We start from the raw sequence: 22170 nt of genomic DNA on the forward strand, positions 1-22170 counted from the left end.
AATGGCCATCTTGTGTGGTGGGTAGGATAGGGTTGACCATCACCCCAGTGTACAGGTGAGGAAAGTGATGTCTCAATGGGTATGACCATGAGGGACACCCACACTGCCAGTCAAATGAATAGCATAACAATGTGTCCAGAGACGACCCCCTTAAAGCAGCTAGTATGGTTCCCATGGTGGCGTTGTCTTGGTAGTCATCCTGGGCCCCAAAGGAAGGCAGCCAAGCTGGGCTGAGGAACATGCTGAGCTGACATGGTGGCTCCCAGGGTAACGCGGGGACCAAGGGTGTGTGCGTGCATGAAGTGTAGGATGGGCACTGGCCTGACCATCCTCTAAGTGCCCACTACACGGAGGGAAGGTATTTGAGCTTGTACCGCTGGCAGGCAAAGGTTTATGAGGCAGGGTGGCCTGACGGCTGTTAGACATACGGTAGACCTCGAAGCAGACTAAATAATTACAAACCTGGAACAAGTAGCCCAAGGTGATACCCCCTGTTTAAACTTAACCAGTACCACCCACCACCCAGACTAGAGAAAAGAGGTAATTTTAGAATAGGAAGTCTGTGCTTCTGAATTTGCAGCCTACTGGTTCTCTCCATTTATCTACAAAAAGAGCCTCTCATCTGCCATAAGTAATAATAATAATAACAACCTCATTTGCTAATAAAGAGCTATCTTAAAATGGACTTCTTGGAAAACCTCTTGAGGTCTAAGAATCCTCTAATCCCCTCTGTCTCTGGTTTTTACTTAGTGACTCGTGACAAGGGTGGCATGCCTAAACTTCCTCATTCTCAACATGCCACACTGCCATTTCTCCTCCACTGAAACCATCTGTTGGAGAGCCATCCAGCAGCCTACAGGGCTCCTTGGTGTGAGCTATGGAGCTGACTGTGCCTCCGCATGGAGGAAAAGGCCCCCCTCCCCTGGGTGAGCAGTCAGGGCGCTGGAATGGAGCTATACTACTCGCCCCCTCAGCGATACAATGGCGCATGGCAGCCCTAGACTCAGGGGGCACTCACCCCCAAAGATCCAGATGGGGAGCTCCCTTTGTCTTCTGACCCTCTCTGCAGAGTTTCTAACCATTGCCCCACCCTAGCCCACCCCCATCTAAGATCTCCAGTTCAGTGGTCCAGGTAGAGACCTCTGCATTGCCTTGCATCCTTTGTGTAACTCTTTGCCTGTCAGGTGCGGACTTCCCTTCTGCCGTGGCCTCCCTCCTCACTTCACTACAGTTTCCAGTAAATCTGTTTCCAGTTGGCCAAGCTTGGCTATTAATCTATGAAAGTAGACTAATTTGCCAAAAGCCAATTTGTCAGATGAGCAATTCACCCAATTACTGGAGCCTGTGTCAAGTGTTAGTATTGCCCTAACGTGCCCCAACCCCATCTCCAACCCGAGAGGCTGTCAGAAAAATGTTTTCCTCTGGACTTGAGACAGTTTGCAGAGTCACCGTAAAAGGCGGGAGCAAAAGCAGAAGTAAGTTACTTCGCTGTAAAAAGGGGATACTGCTATCTAGCCCTGGGGCTTTTGTTAGGATTAACTCAGTTAATACAAATAAAGCACTGAGAACCATCTGGCAGGCAATATTTAGCACCCAATAAATGTTAGCGATTATGGCTACTGTAATATTCATTACTTTTAATTTCACATATGCATTTAAATTATAAGACTTAAACTATACACTAGATGAAAAATAAAAATAAAAATTTAAATAGGAATGCCAGGAAAAGAAGATAGATAGTAATCACCAGGGTCAATTCAGTGATTCATACCGTTGCTCTCGTCATTTACCTGAGGAAGGGAAAGAGGCTGAAGATTGAGTTGAATCACTAATGGCCAATGATTTAATAAATCACGCCTATGTAATGAAGCCTCTGTGAAAACCCAGAACAGTGGCGTTCAGAGGGCTTCCAAGGTTGGTGAACACTTGGCGATGTGGGAAGAGCACAGAAGCTCCATGCCCTTCCCCACGCCTTGCCCTATGCATCTCTTCCATCTAGCTCTTCCTGAGTTATATCCTTTTATAATAAACCAGTAATTTAGTAAGCAAAATGTTTCCCTGAGTTTCAAGACTCGCTCAAGCAAATTAATCAAAGCTGAGGAGGGCGTTGTGGGCACCTCTGATGTAGAGCCTTGAGCCAGAAGCACAGGTGACAACCTGGACGTGCGATTGGCATATGAAGTGCTGGAGGGAGCAGTTCTGTAGGACTGAACCCTTAACTGGTGGGGTCTGACCCTATCTTCAGGTAGATAATGACAGAACAGAATTGAGTGAATTGCTTAGTGGTGGTGGAAAAAACACACATTGGACATACTGATTTCAAAAGTGTTGAAATGAAAAATTTGTCTCTTAGAAATAGGATACTAACTGTGAGCCTGAGCAAATTACTTAATCTCTTGAAGCCTCAGTTTCCTCATCTGTATAGTGGAGATGATACTGGCAACTACCTCATAGTTTGCTGTGAGAATTAATTGAGATATTGCAGGTAAAGCAGAGGTACCATGCTTAGAGAATAGAAAACACTCAATAAATATTATTTTTTTAATGTCCCTAGTCAAATGTAGCTCCTCTAAAACACTCAACTGCAGGAGGAAGAATCAGTATTGCAACATTTTGCTATATCTTGGGTGCCATTTACTTATACTAAGTAAAGATACCATTGGCCAAACAACTGCCTAGATTGTCTTTGCGTAGAGATCAACTGTCTCAAGATTGGCATGGCAGCTGCTGCATCCTGTATAATTTCCATGTGTTTTATTTCTCTAGTAACCCTCAAATTCCTTGGGAGATGTATTCCAATACCCTCAGAAGAGCAAGGAAAACACACAAAAGCGAGTGTCAGTGGCTAAATAAATAGCATGAATAGCAAGCCAAACAATCGATGTGCATATTATTGAGTCCAAGACTACGAAATCCTACATGAAGCTCTTCGCTGGAATTCTGAGGGTATTAGTTTTGCATTAATAAATAACCAGCATTTCAACATGTGAGTAATCTCACTATTGCAGAGCATGGTGCTGGTTTTTTCTGATTGCGGTTGGTTTTTTGTTGAAGGTAATATCTGGCCCTACAATAGACACAGCTCCTAATCCAGACCACCTGCATCCTGGTACTCAAGTTCAAGTTTCCACTGAATGTGTCTGGTGTCCAGCCCCAGCCCAGCCGGGCCACATGATCACCCAGCTCTTTGCCTAAAAGGAGACTGACAGGCAAACCACTGCCCTCTTTCACAGCCAGGAAGGAGTGACTTCTAAGGGAGACATGGGCTTTGTATCCTAGCCGAAAGGCAGTGACGATAAAATGCAAGAAGCAGAGGGCAAGTTTGGGTGAATGCATCATTAGATGGGCCTTGTTTCCAAAGCAGTCACGCGGCAACACTTCCTCTGCTCGCTCACCTACCACGAGTGCTTTGGAAACAGTCAGACCACGTGAAACAGGTTGAAGATATTCCAGTGTCCCACGCCCCAAAGATGCACGCCTCTAGCCAGGAAGGGCTGTTTTAGGCTATAAACTTCTACAGGTTAGAGACTATATTTAGTTTATGATACATTCTAAGATGAAGAAAGGATGGGGAATACGTAACCCTATTTCCTCCCACCAAAAACACCCCATTCACATAGAGTCCTCTCTGTGGAACATGAAGAAGTTTTTCTCTCTCCTAATGGGCTCACTGGCAGAACGTCCTTCAAACTTATCCAATATGCTCACTTGAGGGCCCTTCCAGGTTCATCAGAAGAGAAAAGGTTTCTCTAATTGGAAAGGAGAGTCGAGTCTAAGTGAGGAAATTCAGCACAGAGGTTTGAGAGACTCACTCCCTACACAGTGGGACCAGACTCATAGGAGACCTCCGTCCTAGAGTTACTCCCAAGAAGTATTTTGAGAGTGTTGCTGATGACATGGGACTCCAGGGCAAGGACTTGGTTCTGTGCGGCCTCCAGCCATCCTCAAGGTGAGCAGGTGGGCTGGTGGGAAGGCATCTGCTAACAGATATTCCTCCATCCTGATGCTGGATGCAAAGTGGCAAAATTGGGGGTTCTTTCCTGAGCCCTCATCAGTCTTCTATTCTTAAAAAACAAGTCCTTGGAAATTTCATTTTAGTCTGTCATTACTCAGAGGTAGCTTTCCATGCTGCCCTTCTTCCCTACATGAAGGCAGGGCCAATATAGCATTGAAGAACTTGGACAGACTCATTTCAGTTCCCAGGTCTGCTGCATTGAAATTTCAATTTCAATCCATAAAAGAGGTAGAGTAGCACTCAATCTAAAGACTTCAGATTTAAAGGAGATGACATGTACAAAATGCTTGGCACAGTGCCTGACAGAGAGCAAATGATATTTGTTCCTATTAATGGTAGCTATTGTTGTGATGCAGACGATGATGCCAATCAAGGATCCAGGATGATCCAGGAAGGTGGTGGCCCTCAGCAGCCCTGGGAAGACAGTAATCAGTAAAGGGGAGAAGAGAGAGCAGTAAAGGATGTCAAAGAGCCAACTTTGACCAGCTGTCAGCTTTGCTTGAGGGCAAACCAGCTCCCCATTCTACTGCCTGAATCCCCTTTCCTCTTTCAAGGCCTTGCCCCCTCACCCCATCTCCGATCGTACGCCCTGTCCTCTCAGGCGGCCAGCACCTCCACGCTGCACAGTCCTTGGTGACACACTGTACTCTCATCTACCCCTCCACCCACAGCACAACTTATCTTGCCTGGCTCTCATTCTCTCATTACACAGCCCTCTGCTAGGAATCAGATAACTAATATAAAGAGGATATTAGTGATTAATAGAGGCTTCATGGTTGTCTCCCAATCATATCATATTCGTGGTGAATATCCCAAAGCCTCCTGGTAGAGATTTCTTGATCTACGATGGGTCTGAAAGGGAGATGGTTTGAATCAGAGCTGTTCTCAGGATTCTTTAAATCAAGCCCTCAACTGCTTACCTTCTTTGCCTACGTATAGAGTCAACCCTTAAAGCAAGTTGAGAGGACGCTCATATATTAGGTAAATCTCAAACTCCATAGATTTGTTCATGACTAAGCTACAGTTACATTGAGTTATATATTCGGGCTCAGTTTTCCCCAACTGAAAAATGGGTATATAACACAAATCCATTTTCTATCTCTTCCGCATCTCTTACCCTAACTGAGTGAACACATGATTAACCAGTATGTAGGGAGGACACAGAGTGTAGCTGTGTTGATTAGAGATGGGAGAGGGGAACAGACGGGCTTAATATTATCATTAGTCATGACTGGAGCCAAACTTAGCAGTTTTAGAACCATGTTTAATAATCCTGTCTGCATATTAGAATTAACTGGGAAGTTTTTTTTAAGAAAAAAAAATTCTTAGGCTCCACACCCCAAGATTCTGATTCAATTGATATGGGTGGGATCTGAGCATCAAAAATTTTTTTAAAGCTCCTTAAGGTGATTCTGTTGTGCAGCCAAGACTAAGAACCACTGTCTTAGAACAGTATCAGTAATACAAAGTGGGTGAAAAATGGCATCCTACTTGGTGGGTCTTGCTTGTGACCAAAAGCTGAGCCCAGCTCTACATTCTGGAAGCACTCAGCAACTGATGTTCAATGGGTTTCACATCATGGTTGTATTCTGGGGAAAAGAACTCTTGGATAGAAGCCAAGAATCACAAGAATTATGGAACAGTGGCTTAAAGGAGCCCTTAAAAATCACCTAACTTTAATCTTCCTCCCTGTTGCTGTGTGAGCACTGGCAATTCAACTTATGTCTCTGGGCTTCCATTTCTCCAGCCAGTAAATGAACAGGCAAAATCTGATAAGCTCAGGGTGCTTCCAGTGCTGTTATCTTAGGATGCTGATACTTTTCAAGCATCAGAGGAAAGAGAGGTTGATATTGCTCGTCCATGTTGATACTCTCTGTTCATTCTTTGTCTGAAGTCACTCTGGGAAGCCTTCTGAGCTACAGGCCTTGTAGCTCCAGGTCTCTTGGCTCCCTGCCTAGGCTCCTGGAGCAGCAGCTGATCTCTATCTTTGGGGCCTTCCTCCACCCAGCCTTCTCCGGCAGGATGAAAGCTTTCATGCGATTCTTGTAAAGGCAGCCCGTTTGAATTGCAGGGGCAGCCTCTGAGTGATCTGTCCGCTCCCCAGCAAGCACATGGCCTGACCACTGATGGTATCTGCAGAGGAAGTGGTGGAATGTGGAAGTTTACACGATGGCAATGTACGCACATCCCCCTGTCTTGAGCCCGGGGAGTGCAGCCAACGGCTGTGTGCTGTGATGCTCCTTGTCCGCCCGCTCCCTGCAGCTTTGGGCTGCTCAGAGCCTCCTGCTTCACGCTCTTCAGAGGGCCTGGGCCTCTGAGCAAGGTTTAAAGAATTGGCCAAAACAATAACAACAAAAACGTTTATTGTTTATCACTTACATCCTCTGCAGCAGGCGCCGTACCAGTGATGTCACGGAATCCCTCCAGGCCTTAGATTCTGACCCAAATTCACTGGAAGGAAATCGCTATGGTCTGAATGTTTGTGCCGCCTCCCCCAAATCATATGTAGAAATCCTAATTCCCAAAGATGATAGTATTAGGAGGTGGGGCCTCTGGGAGGTGCATAGATCATAAGGGTGGAGCCCTCATGAATGGGATTAATGACCTATAAGAGACCCCACAGGGAACTCTAGCCCCTTCTGCCATGTCAGGATACAAGAAGAAGTCTGCAGCCTGGAAGAAGGCCCTCACTCAACCCTGATGTCAGACTTCCAGCCTCCAGAACTGTGAAAAATAAACAGCACCCAGTCTGTGGTATCTTGCTATAGCAGCAGGAATGGACGAAGACGGGAACCACCCCAGGCAACCCCCTAATACAAAGTGTCTTACCTAGTGCACAAACTTACTGGAAAACCATCAGATCTGCTTCAAATTCAAGAGAAAATTGCCTTGTGATGTGCTACACTCGAGGCTGTGAGGGAAATGAAGAATCTGGATAGGGAAGAGGGCAAGGAGTTTTAAAGTGCATGTTGCGGACCTTTTTAGGTTCTCAGTATCTGTGTAGGTAGAAGAAGGGGTAAGGTGAAGAGGGTGGGTGGCTGGAAAAAGGTGGATTTAGCAGATCCCGCCCATGCAAGGGCTTTACAAGTACAGGTGGTAGGGGCCAGCCTGGTGGTGCAGCGGTTAAGTTTGCGTGCTCCACTTCGGTGGCTCGGGGTTCGCTGGTTCGGATCCTGGCGCGGACCTACACACCACTTGTCAAGCCATGCTGTGACAGGCGCCCCACATACGAAATAGAGGAAGATAGGCACGGATGTTAGCTCAGGGCCAATCTTCCTCAGCAAAAAGAGGAGGATTGGCGGTTGACGTTAGGTTAGGGCTAATCTTCCTCCAGAAAGAAAAAAAAAAAAAGAGTCAGTGTGAGGAACCCATGGGAGAACCCGGGGACATACACCCAGTAGAACAGCAGACACTCATCAACATAAATTGTGTTCAGTAAGTGTTTCCATGTTTGTTACTCTCTAATTAAAAGAACAAGTAAACCCTAGGAAATAAAATATTTTATTGCTCTACTTAACAGTGCTCCAGATCTGTTGCCCTCATCCCCCAATCGTCTGCAAGCAGGCCTCTGAGAGAACGCTCTAGGTGTCGTCCCCGCCTTCTGTCAGTCTGGTCCTCAGGGGCTGGGGTGGGGGGAGCAGGGCCTGAGGAGCACTGAGAAACACTGAGCCCCTCTGCCTGCACCTTTCGTTCTGTGAGTAATACGTCACCCACAGGCGGGGAAAAATAACCAGGGAAGAAAAAGTGAGAAAACAAAGGAAGAAAACAGAATCACAGAGGAGATGCACGTGCTTGGAAGGCTAAACTCTCACCATGGCAACCATATCTGTCAGACCACTACTTAAGCCATGTGGCTTCAAGAGGTCAAGTAAATTGATGGGAGCAATGGGATGACATCTGCAAAACTTGTGCAGGAAGGAATCCCTGCTGGGAAATCGGGCCAGTGGCCTCCAGAGCTGAAAGCACATTTGAGAACATCTATTTATATTTGCTTTTATCTTATCAGTATTCGATTTCTGTCCTGGGTACGTTTGATAATATACAAGGTATTGCAATATCGTAGTTTTTATTGTTCGTGCCGTGGAGTCTATTCCAGCTCCTAGCGACCCTGTGTACAGCAGAGCAGAATCTGCCCGGTCTTTTTGCTCCATCCTCTCACCATCCAGCGCTAATCAGACAATGCTCCACTGCTGTTCATAAGAGTCTTCATGGCCAGTTTTTTCGGAAGTGGGTGGCCAAGTCCTTCTGCCTCGTCTGTCTTAGTCTGGAAGCTCCACTGAAACCTGTCCACCCTGGGTGACCCTGCTGGTATTTGAAATACCAGTGGCATAGCTTTCAGCCTCACAGCAACATGCAGCCACAATAGTATGAGGACCAACAGATGGGTGGTGTGGTTCCCTGACCCAGAAATGAACCTGGGCCGTGGCGGTGAGAGAACCAAATCTTAGCCACTAGACCACCAGGGCTGGCTAATACAATAGTACACGTATATAATTTATAAATAAACAAATATACTTATATTAGGGGATGTATACTCAAATATTTCCTACTGATGGGGTACACGGTCAAAGGAGCTTGCAGAGCACCTGACTAGAACAATGACAAAAACCTTTAAAGACTCCATTAAAGCCTGGGGCCTCACCAAGGGGCCTTGGCCAAGCTGGCTTAATGTAGGAGATGTCAGCTGTCTGCTTGGAAAGCCCCTCTCTCAGCTCGTCTCTAGTGCCTCATGCCCCTTTAAAGGATGAATCACTTGCATATTTGGTCAAACAGAAGAAATATTATCATGACTGTTACTATCTAAAGCCCCAATCAGCCTCTCAGGAAGTCACATCACGGTGGGAAGGCCTTTGCTCCCAGGACCGCCATACACAACTGTGGCCCCTGAAAGGCAAGTAGGGACTGGAATCCAGTCTGTGCTCTGCTTGCTGTGCCATGTACCAGAAAGGGGAGCATTGGCCCTGAGGAAGGGTGCCTCTTACTAACACCCACATTGCATGGATTACCAACAGCCTGCCTTTTTTTTTCGCTTTATTTGAATATAATTTTCTCATCGATTTGCTTTCATAAATACAGTTTCTTGCTTGTTTTGTCTTAGTCTAATAATCACTCCTGGAGAGTACGCATTGTGGTGGGGGTGGCAGAACAGGGCTCTGGCTTCAGCAGGTGCAGCCCCTGGAAAACACAGCATACCATGGACCAGCACTCAAAAGCTGAATGTCATTTTCTGCACCTGTGTCTCAGAGATGCCCTGGTGCCATCTGATTAGGCAAGTTGTTCCACACAGAAAACAAACAACTAACGCCTCAGTCCAGCCTCAGCTGGGGGCAGCCTGTTGCCTGGGATGTGGCCTGCCTCAAATGTCTCCATCACACATAACTATTCAGTCATGGAAGGTTCCATTTCAGTCAGCCTGAGACCACTGTGGAATAATGCAATCCTTTTGAATCTGGCCACAGGGGGTCTTAGATGTCCACACATGTCACTGTTCAGTCTCATCCTCCTACAAACTCCATTGATTTATTTACTAGGGAATGTGATGTTTGCCCCACAATATCTTCTCCCTCCTAGGGAGTAATTGTGCTTCCCAGTCATCAGGTTGCACCGAGAAAGGGAGCAGTATTTGGTCTCTGCGGGCTGTCTCTGCAGTACTCCTGGCACCCTCACGCATCCGTCTTGGACTCCTTCATTGATTTGACAAATTCCTTGACTTCTTCTTCCAAGGCCTTGTTCCTCCTCTCAACGTCCTCCCGGGAGCGCTCCACATTGCGAAGGCTGATTTCCAAGGCTGCAAACTTCTTCTTCTCCTTTTCCAGTTCTTCATTGAGCCTCACCACCTTAGCCCAGACGTCATAATTTTCCTTCTCAAGGCTACGAGGAAGGAAACAACAGAATGAAAGAACAGGGTATGACCTCTAAACTCTCCCTTCCCCCTTGCCCACAACCTCCTCTGTCCATTTTTCTCTCCACGTCACAAGATTCACATCCAACCTGTACCTCTTATTTATGTCCCACCCCCCGACGTGAGAACTTCCTGGGAAACCTGAATTCCCAGAGCATGTCTGAGCCCCTTTTGTCATTTAACGCCATCTTGTGACATCTCTTGTGTTGTTTTTCATGTCATTTTCTTTTGTATCTTCCATCAGATAATGAAGTTTTTGAAAGAGAGGACCACCTCTAATATATGTATATGTTCACCCCCACAGCACCTTGCATCTGTCCTGCTCAATAGAAATGCTGATTGACTGCTGAAGCCCCATCCAGACTCCAGATTACCAACACTTTTGTACACGGGAGTGCCTTCTCATGCCGCTTCAATGGAGAGCACAGACCAACGCCTTCTCTTATTAAGGCCTCCTGGGGATCAAGATTTGGAAAAGTATAGGGAATTGCTCACTGAGGAACAGTGGTCCTGGCACTCCCGTCCTCCTTTCTGAATCCTGCTCCAGGTGAAGGATTTGTCGGATTCCTGAAATCTCAGGATTTTCATGGTTACTGGTCAAAATCTTAGTCCAGTTCCCCCTGCCAGGTTATGTTGAAGTAAGTCTTAGAATGAATACACATATGCCATTTTTAAGGCAAAAGAGGAAATTTCAGGCCTGTGAAGGGATTATGTGATAGGAAATTTGCTTCAGAATTTCATCTTGTGAGGTGCTGCCTCGCGGCTCCCCCAACGGCCTGCCCATTTTCATACGGTGACTTGAGCTCCCGTTTGAGCCCACATCTGGCTTCTCTTCTTAGCCCATTCTGCATTTAACAGCCCCTCTTCAGAGCCTTGCCTACCCCTGTCTGTCTCTTCTTAAAGCTAAATTAGTCTCATTCCTTCAGCCTGACTATTCTCCAAATTCTCCATCTCCCTCTTGCTCTGGGGGCAATCTCCAATGGGACATTACGCTAGATCTTAGCCACTACCAATTCCAGTGAAGAGGTAGAACTGGAGGGCCTCGGGAGCCTGGCTGACCCTGGTTCAAATCCCAGCCCCACCAAGGACAAGTGGTGTGACCTTCAGAGATCTTTCGATACTTCCCGAGCCCCTATTTCTTCTGTAAAGTGGAGATATTACCTATTTCACAGGATCGCTGTGGGGATTACATGAGAAGGTGTGTCTGAGGCACAAAGCTTGGACACTGCAGACTGTTAATTCTCCTCCCTCTGCTGAGGATGGGAGGCCCCCCGACGGTGGATTCAGAGGACTTGGTTCCATGCAGGAGGAGCAACCGCCTCAGTGGCAGCCAGTTCATTACCTACTTTGTCAGTGACGCTCGTGTTAGAGCGCAGCGGGTGTCTTCTCTGGGGCTGCTTTGATCCCTGCCAACACATCATCCAAGTCTTGTACTTTCACAGGTGACTGATTTCAGGCTCTCAGACAAAGGAGTTACATTTTGCCTCGAGAAGGGCAGCCCTCTCTAGAGAACAGAGGATGAGGACTCACAGAAGTCTTCCTTTCGCGTACCTGAGTCTTAATGGACTGAAAAGTGCCTGTAATTTGAAAACCGTCTAGTTCACATTTCACTACCTCATGATTAGTGTTAATATGGGCTAAGCCAGATTGAGGTTTCCTCTTGTGAAAAATCAGTGGTGTGAGAAAGATTTCAAGACAATAGTTTAGGTACCCAAGAGAGCAAATTATGTCCAAGCAACTTAGGGATTTGCATGAAATTGTGGCCACAGCCGCCTCACTGGCCTCCTGCTTGTGTCTGTCCCTTGCAGCCTGAGTCCAATGGGAAGCCAGTGACCCAGTGAAGCTTCAGTCAGGCGGAGTCTCCCGGAAGCTCTGCCTCACTGCGGCTTTAAGTTGGCTGACAAGGTCCCCCGTGCTCTGCCTCCCGTCCTATCGGTTATTCCCCCTGCTCCAGCCCACCATGGCTCTTCCTGTGCACGAACACACCACACCTGCTCTTCCCACGGCCTCTGCACCTTTGGTTCTCTCTGCCAGGCATGCTCTTCCCCGCTCTGTGGGCCTGACTTGTTCCCTCATCTCCTTCAGGCCTTTACTTAAGTGTCACCTCCTCAGTGAGGCCTTCCTGACCACCCTACTTAACATTAGAACCCCTTCTGGAACTCTCCATCCCCCTGCCCTGCTTTATTTCTCTCCATAGCATTTTCCGCCACCTGACATAGCATAATAGTGTACAAATTAATTACTCATCTGTATTGTCTGTCTGTCCCTGACAGAAGGATAGCTCTCTAAGTGCAGGGACTTTGGACTTCTTGTTCAGTGCTGTTCCCCACAGCTGGGATGGTGCCTGGCACACAGTGGGTGCTCAATAAATATTTTCAGAATGGATGAGTCACATTAGCATGAAAAAAATTTTAAGTTCCTCTTAATTCATTAAAGGTTGTTGATCTTTAAAGAACCACTATTCAGAAATAGTTAATTAAGCTACTTAAGCTACATACTTACCTTTGTATGAATTTAATCTAAAGTTTAGAGTTTTCACTAATTTCATCATCTCATTACTCCCTTTACCCTCTTTCTTATTAGGCCCAATTGCTGTTGATCACTGTATTCTCTAAATTGAAGTTTTATAACGTCACTACTTTGGCAGATGAGAACAATTCCCCTTGCTTCTAAAGATGGAAGCCAGTGGCTGCCCCGGGCCCTCTGCATGTGACTTACTTCTCAATCTGTTCCTCATACATTTGCTTCTGTGTTTCGATTTCCTTTCGTAGCTCCTGGACCACCCTCTGCAAAGATTCAGGGTCCTCTTCTCCAGAGTTCTTTCTTCCAGGTCCGGTTTCAGAGGTTGGGCTGGCAAAAGTGTCTCTCTTGGGGTCACAGGCATGGGGGGAGAGTGCACCTGCTTCGTCCCTGGGGGACCCGGGCAGGGCAGGGACATTATCATAGGTGGAAGTCCGCTGGGGGTCAGAAAGTTGTGGAACACCTTGAGACATCGTTCTCCTGTGCCCTTCCCCTGCCTTCACCTCTGAAGAAGGTGACCAGAACTCATTTTTAAAGATCTCCACTTTGCTACTGTTGGCACCTTGAAAAGCTGATGTCAAGAAGCATTTCCGGTTAGGGAGCGTCTGAGTCCTTTTTCGAGACTGCAACTTCCAATCTCCTGGCTTTTCCCTGGGGGCTTTGCCGTTGTCTTCTAGATACTCATCACTCGGCCGCTGTCCAGTGGGGCTGGTTGTGTCCGAGTCACTGGTCTAGAAAAAAATGGCCATGAATGTTACAAGGGTTTTTCCCACATAGGTCATGCTCCCAAGACAAAGATTAGAGATTTGAAAGAAAGCATGTCCTGGTTGCACCCCCATGAAAATCTTAATTAGGACACCATCTCTTAATTTGTCACATTAGTTGATAATCTGCATGGCATTTTTTTCAAAAGGACATTACACTTGAAGGAACTCACACTCTAGAGGTGTAGTCGTGACTAAAATCAATTGTTTGTTTGTGGTAAAAGAGTTCTCAATGAGGATTTTGTTATAATCTTAGAATGGGGGCGGGGCCCATCTAACTATGGCTCAAAATCCAAAATAAAAGTTTGATACATTCAACTTGTGGATTTCCATGACCCACCAAAATAAAAAGAACAAAAACAGAGCAAAGAAATCACCACACACTAAATCAAAAAGGAAATGACAAAGTGGCAAAAATATTTGCAATACATATCACAGGCTACTCTCCCTATTATATAAAGCCTATAAAAATTGAGAAGAAAAAGACCAAGCAATAAAAATATGGGCAAAGGACAAGATCAGACAGTTCAGAGAGGGAAAAATGCAACTGGCCCTTACTATAAGAAAAGGTGTTCAGCCTCTCTCACAAAATGAGAAACTCAAATTAATATGAAAATTACTGAAATACCACTTCTCACCTATCAGATGAGCAACCTCCCCCAAATTTGACAACACCCCCTGCTGGTGAAACCATAGGAAAACAGGTTCTTTCACACATTGCTGGTGGAAGTACAAAATGGCACAATCTCTATTCAGCAATTTTAATCAAAATTACACATTCCAGATCTATTTACTCTCTGACTCAGCAATCCCACTTCTGGGAATTTGTCCCAGAAGTACACCTGCCTGAGTACAAGATGAAGCACAGTCAAGGTTATTCATTGCAGCCGTGTTTGTAGTACAAAGGACTGAAAACGACTTGGTCCTCTGTGGGGGCTGGTTGCAGGGCTGATTAAGCAGATTACATGTACAAATGGAACATTACACACCTGCAAAAACACGAGGTCATAGGAGACAGCTGTCTATGTACTGACATGAAAAAGTCTCCAGGATATGCCATTAAGTAGAAAAACGCAAGATACAGATTATTGTGTGTGTGTGTGGAAAGAGAGAATGAGAGATTATGCTAAATTTTATGTAAAAAGGAAAGTAAATAACAATGTACAACTGTATCTGCTTAGATTTGTCTGAAGGAACACTGGAAGGATAAACAAGAAATTAATAAAGGCAGGGAAGGATCGGGTGGGTGGAGACAGCAGAGGGAGCACGACTTCTCACGTATATCTTTTTCTAAGTTTTCAATCTTTTTTGAACCATGTGAATATATTTTTTAATTAAATTAAAAAGAAAAATAATGAGCCCTAAATGTAAAATCAGAAAATCAGGGCTCAAGGGCTCCTTCTAACCCTTCTAGCGAATCACCTGCTTCAGCAACCCCATCTGGAGCCAGAAGTTCCCAGGCCTTGGGATGAGAACCAGATCTAAATCTCATTCTTGTATCCCTTCTAGTGCTGCCACCTTGGGCCTGCTGGTCAACCTCCCTGAGCCGAGCTCCTCGGCCATGAAGTGTAGATGATAAATTCTGCCCTACAGTGTCATGGTGAGGACTCCAGAGATGCTCTACTTAAATTTCCCAGCACAGTGCCTGTCATAGCTGCCCATGCTGTTACAATAAACAGCAGAACCTGTCAAATGAGTGGAACAATGGCTACTCCCAAGGACTGCCAGGATGATTTCATTATATGAGGAATGAGCATTTCTAAATATTAATTTAATTTTAGAGTGTTAGTAAGATGCATTGTGTCCAGATAGACATCACCTAGGAAAAATCACAATCACTACCACTATCTATCTTTTTTTCAGTACTTTGTTAATCATCCTCAGGATTAACAGTACTATGGGGAACTTACATTACCTGCTCAATCAGAAATTTAAAATTTTTTCTTGCCACACATAACGAATCAAGTTGCTATAGAAAGTTCACGTTCTTTTAAAAGAAACTTGCCCCTATAAATATGGAAAAATATTTGAGCTTTGTAAATTATTGTCCTCCAAGAGTCTAAATATCAGAGTCTGCAGAGTTTTTTGACATTGGGAACATGAACCCCAACCCTTCAGGACAAATGAGGGGGTTGACATTGCTGAGACTGCTTATCAGGGAATGAGAAATATTACACGAACACATCACATACTCTGAGAAAGGAATCACGTTTCATGCATTAGCAGGAAACCAGATCCCTCTGGACTTTCACCCGGAATTTTCAACAACGCTCACTAAAACATTTACAATGTGGTATATAATTTCTCCATTGAACTTCCTTGGATTGTGCTTAAAAGGGTTTCCCTTTTAGGGTGGGCTTCAGTGAGGACTCCCATTGCTCAGTCCTTGGGCGACTGGCACATGTCACTAACCCCACCTCCAGGATGCCAATATAGACTAAATTTTGAAAGAGGGCAACCTTTCAAGATGCATGCCCAGGGGTCTGTACCAGCTGTGCCCACTGCCATAGGATCATCCAAAATTCCCCAAATTGCCACCCCAGAGCAGCTCTTACACAGAATGACCTAGACAAAAGAAAGAGTTAGACGGAAGGAGGAAGCCTCTGCACCTTACCGTATTACTAAAGCTGTCTGTTCTAGAAATTGGGGCATCTTCAGTGGCATCCCAGCCCACAGAGCTTCGAGCCACTGGAGGTTTTTTGGGGTCATTTTTCTGGGCAGGGGGTGACAGTGGTGCATCCTTGGACTTGGGGAAGAGGACTTCATGGTCTCTGATCATCATGGTCATCACTCTTTGGATTTGAAGAGTCCCTGAAAGAAAGAAGAGATCTGTTATGCTGGACCACGGGGCAGGAGGCAGGTAGTCCTCAAGGATCTCCACCCATGGGATGTCGCTAAACTTGGCTGTAAAACCACAGGGCCCAAAAGGACCTCATTTTGCTCCTCACAAGACCCTTCTTAATTGCTTGGGGTAGGAGATTGTGGTGAAAGGGATGAGATAGAAGATGGATATGGGAGTGGGGTGAAAGAGAATTATTTTCAGTCTACACTCCGCTGGCTCAGTCTTTGATCAGGAAAATAGGCAATATAAAAGGAGACAAAATGAAGATATCTTTCTCTCCTGATGTGGTCCTCAATATATCTGATTTCTTATGGTGCACATAGTGAACACATGCCTGGCATATTGCCTCCCCAAATCCACGACAGACATCGGTACTTTATGCCAACTTCTGGTCACTGAACTAAGACAGCCTCGGAAGTCATTTCAACACAGCTTTCAAGTAGCCTTTTTGAGAGATGACTCATAAAATGAAACCTATTTGCTCTCTCAGGCTAAGGATATTTAAAAGTAATAAAAGACTAAGAAACACTAGCTGACTGTTTTCATGCTGGCCTATTGTACTGTGTGACATTGGGTAAATCCTTAACTTTTCTGCTCTGCTGCGATCTGGAAAATAGACACAATTCCTGCCCTGCCTACTTCACAGGGCTGCTTTACAATTCAGACAAGATAATCAGCTGAAAATGCTTGGCAAATTGCGACAGCGCAGAAAAAATAAGGGGCAGTGTGGTAATTGTTGTTACTTCCTCCATGCCTGCCTCCACCTTAGGACCAGCTGTACCTTGCATGATCACAGCAGGGTCTTCCACCTTCGACCTGATGAGATTCACACCAATCACAGTAGCCAGGTTGTCCACACTCATCTTGTTAACACTACAGTTCAGCTGGATTTCATGTAGGAACCTGTGGGCAGCCAGGAAATCCCAGAGTAGGAAATAGGAAGTTGCCAGAAGCAAGCACATCCAGGTACCAGTGAGATCTCAGAGATGGATCCCAACTCTTTCCCCCTGGTCTCAGGAGTGGAACCAGCCTGCTCTGCCAATAAGAGTTAAGCTTTGCCCTGAAAGATTTAAGACTAAGGAAGCAGAAAATCCAGGAGGGGCCTGCTCAACTGCTAGTGGTGGCATTGGGCCAGGGATGGGGAGGGGAGAGGAGTCACCTCAGTGGGAGGCAGGATCCAGTTCAGGGAGCTAAGAGGAGATTAGAAGGACTAAAATGACTATTTGACTGCCCTCTTTTTATTTTTCTTCTTGAGGAAGATTAGCCCTGAGCTAACTGCTGCCAATCCTCCTCTTTTTACTGAGGAAGACTGGCTCTGAGCTACTGTCTGTGCCCATCTTCCTTTACTTTATATGTGGGATGCCTACCACAGCATGGCTTGCCAAGCGGTGCCATGTCCACACCCAGGATCCAAACCGGCGAACCCCAGGCTGCTGAAGTGGAATGTGTGCACTTAACTGCTGCGCCACCGGGCTGGCCCCTTGACTGTCTTCTTGTCCCGACTTTCTAGGCGTATCTCCCAGGCTCTCAGCACCCCTCCCACCCAAGTCTCCAGAGGAGAAAACTTTATCATGAGAAGATCTCAGAGACTGGAACCTATGGTGCCTCCTTGCTCTCATCCTCTGATTACAGCATCGAGCACCTTGAATTCTCAGCAGGTGCTCAATAACTGACGAAGAATTTTTACTATACTTCCACCCATTTGAGGAATGAAGCTCTCAGATTCACTATTAAATAAACTGAACAGATGAGGAAAGGAATTTCTAAATACTCTCTCTAAAAACCTTTTTTAAATGGATAGGCTGAAGCAACATAAAATTCCAAACACAGAGAAATGATGAAATAAATGGTGGTGTGTCCAAATGAAGAAACAATATGGAATATTATGGAGTCATTTATAATCCTATTTTATGACACAGGGAAATGCTCACAATATAACACGAAGCCAAAAAAAGCAGGATACAAATACATATACATATAATTTCAATTTGGTATAAAAAATTGTTCCCCTGTATTTATATTGATGTGTGTAAAGATCTACCATAGAGAAAAGAAACATCCAGCAGGACACATATCCAAGTGTTAATAGTGATTTTTGCTAGGTGAGGGGATTGTGGGTAATTTTTATTTCTTATTTATAGCATGTTGTATTTTCCTGGTTTCCAAATCAAGCATGTATCATTTTTATAATTTGGAAACTACAACAAATTATTTTTTTAAAAATAAAGATAACTTTCAGCTGTGTCTGACATGGAGCTCCAGGCTCCCAACTCAGCCAGGTCTGGGTCAATCCATACACTACATATTGCCACAGAGATGGCACACAGTATGTCCTCAGAAAAGGAAATAAAAACAGTGGCCCAGAATGAATGTCTCTGGGATGCTAAGCTACAGCCCAGAATCAGGAAGATGAGAAATGATTCTAGAAACATTGTAAGGATTCTGGGCTCTGCTGCATGTCCCAGGACTCTGGGTGGCACTACGGCAGGCCTGAAGGAGGAAACTGATTCATTTTTTGTGCTGATCAGATTTTCAGGGGATCCTTCAAATTATCCTGTGGACACAGGAAACTACCTCAGTGCTATGCGAATAGAGTTGACCTTCCAAAGATCTGAATCAGCATCTCTGAGGTCCCAGAGATGCTCTCCTCCTCTAACCATGAGCTTTTTTCTGAGGTGCCCGAAAACTGTGGAGCTGATCCCGGGGACCCTCACCTGCAGATGTAGCTCAGGAGGCTGTAGTTGTCTCGAGGAAGGATGGAGAGCTGCTTCATCAACTCCTGCTGAGCCTGGGAAGAGATTTTTAACACCAGTAAACGAGCCTGCTCACTTGCCAGCAGAGCCCCTAGAACATAATGGTGTTTCTGCGTGGACGCAACAATTTGGCAGTCACTCCTGTTCCCATTGTTTCGTGGGATTTTTAAAAACTTTTATTTTGAAATAACTATAAATTTACAGAAAAATGCAATAAAAATAATGGAGAGAGGCTCATAGTTTTTTGTATAGTGTGTTTTTTTTATTTGTCTATAATGATGCCCCCTTCCCCGACTTGGGAGCTACTCTAAGCCAGGACTATTGACGACTCATATTCACGATAATTGTTTACTTAATGAATGCTTCAGATGTAACACTCCAATAAAGAAGTGGACCCTAAGCAAAAACTCCCAGGTCACTTTAAAAGTTCTGAGAGAAGGAGGATGCTTCTGAGAAGGGTTTCAAGCAATATGGCCTTGCTGAGACCCACTGGGACACAAGGACAGGCTGATCGATCTAAAGGGCAGGTGAGAGGTCTAAAAGTTCTAGCTCTGTGATGACCCATAAGTGTCAGAGACTGTCATGCAAGGGATGCGTGTGCCAAGGAGAAGAAGGACAGGAAGCATTTCTTTGTTCTTTTCACCTGCAGCTGCCTGTAGGGTCTGTAGTCACCGTCTGTAGTCACCGTCTGTAACATCACAATTGTAAAGTGCACCAGTTCCCGTGAGGCACGCAGGCTCTCCTCAACCTGAGCATCTCCTGGAGAAAATGTGCCCTATGGCCCGTCGGCCGGCATGCTGTGACTTGGTGCAGACCCTGTGTATCCAGAGGACCCGCTTCATACTGAGTTTTCCTCCTCTTCAGTTTAGTTAAGTGAATTCTTTGCAAAGGTTGGTATAGACTCAGCCCTCTCGGCTACTGCCTCTGCCACATTTTCACCCATGAGGGAGGCTGTGGTCCCTCTGCCCTGTCTAGATGTGCGTTACCGTAGATAGAAACCCTCAGATATGCTGAGATTGAGAAAAGTCGGGAGAAACTGGTCCAGAGCAGGGAAGTCAGGGGTGGCAGTCTCATTGTCAGAACTACATCTATGCGCCTCCTTTCCTCGCCCTGGAGCTGTGGGCTGAGATGCCAGCTGAAACACTGATCTTTTTAGCCCACTTTTAAACCTTATTCCATAAAATATTATTCCTTTCACAAAAGGGAGCTGATATGGCTGTATAAATTAAGGCTTTCTATAGCCTCTTCTCCCCTTCACAAAAAAACTCATAAATCATGCACAAAATATTCTAAATCAGATCTAGTTTTTGTGTTGGAAAACAGCTACAATCACTACAGCATGTTGGCTACAACATTATCATTCTCTTCTTTCCTAATGTTGAAATAGAAAGTCGCCTTTTTTCTTGGGTCAGGATCCACTTAATTCGTGAGGTCCTCCCTCTTAGTCAGGACAGAAGTTCCCATGGCTGCGCTTTCTTCCAGGGCTAGGGTGCTAGCCACTGATTTTTAAAAATATATATACATAGTTTTCTGAGAGTATACTATATAAAAAATTTTGAAGTACAATAGAGAATAAATCTCCCCTTAAACCAATAATTTTAAAATGTCACTTACTTGTACCATGTCCCTTGGTCCTCAAAACAAATCTGAGTAGAGCAGATGTTATTACGAAATTTGGCTAAGTTGGTGCCATCCAATGCAATAGCTACTTGCCACACGAAATTATTTAAATTTAAGTTAAATTAAAATAAATTAAATTAGGAATTTTGTTCCTCACTTGCACCAGCCACATTTCAAGCACCCAGTGGCCATGTGTGGCTTGTGGTTATCATATTGAAAGGTGAAGCTATCTAACAGTTCTATCTTGTAGAAAATTCTATTGGACTAAGTAAATAAGCTAAGTCTCATGGAAGAGGCATGATTTGCCTCATGCCAAAATCAAAGTTAAATCCAGGTCTTTATTGCGGGTTTGTCTGTGCATCACTTTGCCAGAGAGAGCTTTTAACATAGTAGTGCTAAAAACTAACCTCCCAAAAGTGGGCAGTTAGCCCCCTGTGTTAGCAGCCTAACATAAATGCATTCATGGGCCATTTGGTTTTGCAAATTTTGGTTGAAAACCATGAAGGCTTTATTGTTGCTAGTTGGGTTTTATTGGTTTCTTTTGTTAGTTGGTTAGTTTGTTTAATTAACATGACTCCAGTGTGGTGACTGTTGACTATAAGGCCTTTCAGGAAACAATTTATATACGATCAAAAATCCTGCCGGTGAACTCGTGCACTCTAACAAGCTTGATGCCGCAGACAGTGACTACAGACCCTACAGGCAGCTGCAGCTGAAAGGAACAAAGAAAACCTCCCTGTCCTTCCTCTCCCTGGCACATGAATTCCTTTTATGCCCATACCTGACACTCATGGTCATCACAGAGCCAGAACATTCTAACATCTCACCTGTCCTCAAGGTTGGTCAGCCTGTCCTTGTGTCCCAGTGCGTCTCGGCAAGGTCATGTTGCTTGAAACCCTTCTGAGAAGCATCCTCCTTCTCTTACTAATTTTAAAGTGACTTGGGGGTATCTGATTATAGTCCAATTCTTTATTAGGGATCATTAGATCCCACGAAGACTATCGCCATACTTGGCTTCCTTTGCCTTTCGTTGCTGAGGAAGTTCCAGGGTGATGAAGTACCTCACAAAAAGGTAGGGAGCCCCCTGATCCACTGTTGCCTGCCTCCCAGAATAGTGTTCAGTAACAATCACTTTCTTCTGAAGCAGGACAACTACCCCTAATGAGATACAAACCTTTGTCTCATCTGCATTCATGAGCTGCCCACAAAGCAAGAACCCCTCATACTGGCTCCAGGGAACCACTGGCTCTGGGAGGTCTCGGAGGTAGAGCTTTAACAGGGAGGCCACTGTGTGCACATCTGTATCTCTGGAAGAAAATAAGCAATGCTTTTTGAAAGTGAAACTCCAGAACTCTCCACACCTCCCCCCTGGTGATCCACTGAATAGAATCCCAGGTTCCAAAGGGGAGTTTTTTACAGAGGAGTTGAGTCCAATAAAGATGTATCCAACCAAAATGTTTTTGCTAATCCCCCTTCTGGATTAATAATGCTCAACATTTTTTCCTTTATCTCTTCCACCTAACTGTCTGAAAGATAAGTTCAAGGGCTACTTTTTCTTTTTTTTCTTTTTTTTTTTTTAAGATTTTATTTTTTCCTTTTTCTCCCCAAAGTCCCCCGGTACATAGTTGTGTATTCTTCGTTGTGGGTTCTTCTAGTTGCGGCATGTGGGACGCTGCCTCAGCGTGGTCTGATGAGCAGTGCCATGTCCGCGCCCAGAATTCGAACCAACGAAACACTGGGCCGCCTGCTGCGGA

General features: G+C 45.2%; 1 protein-coding gene across 9 annotated transcripts in view; it reads right to left on the reverse strand.

The window, feature by feature from the left end:
• Window positions 1-7497: 7497 nt before the first annotated feature.
• The window catches only part of ARHGAP25 (Rho GTPase activating protein 25), an 87696-nt gene continuing 73023 nt past the window's right edge, over window positions 7498-22170 (reverse strand). For all 9 annotated transcript variants that reach the window (XM_008516979.2, XM_008516984.2, XM_070573837.1 and 6 more), the window contains 6 exons: window positions 21591-21723; window positions 18758-18831; window positions 16825-16946; window positions 15816-16012; window positions 12636-13168; window positions 7498-9886 (listed from right to left, as the gene is read on the reverse strand). In XM_008516979.2, the coding sequence (XP_008515201.1) occupies window positions 9679-9886; window positions 12636-13168; window positions 15816-16012; window positions 16825-16946; window positions 18758-18831; window positions 21591-21723 (1267 nt within the window). In that variant the 3' untranslated portion in view covers window positions 7498-9678. The remainder of the gene's footprint in view (window positions 9887-12635; window positions 13169-15815; window positions 16013-16824; window positions 16947-18757; window positions 18832-21590; window positions 21724-22170) is intronic.

Source organism: Equus przewalskii, chromosome 14, assembly GCF_037783145.1.
Source record: "Equus przewalskii isolate Varuska chromosome 14, EquPr2, whole genome shotgun sequence".
Taxonomy (NCBI): Eukaryota; Metazoa; Chordata; class Mammalia; order Perissodactyla; family Equidae; genus Equus; species Equus przewalskii.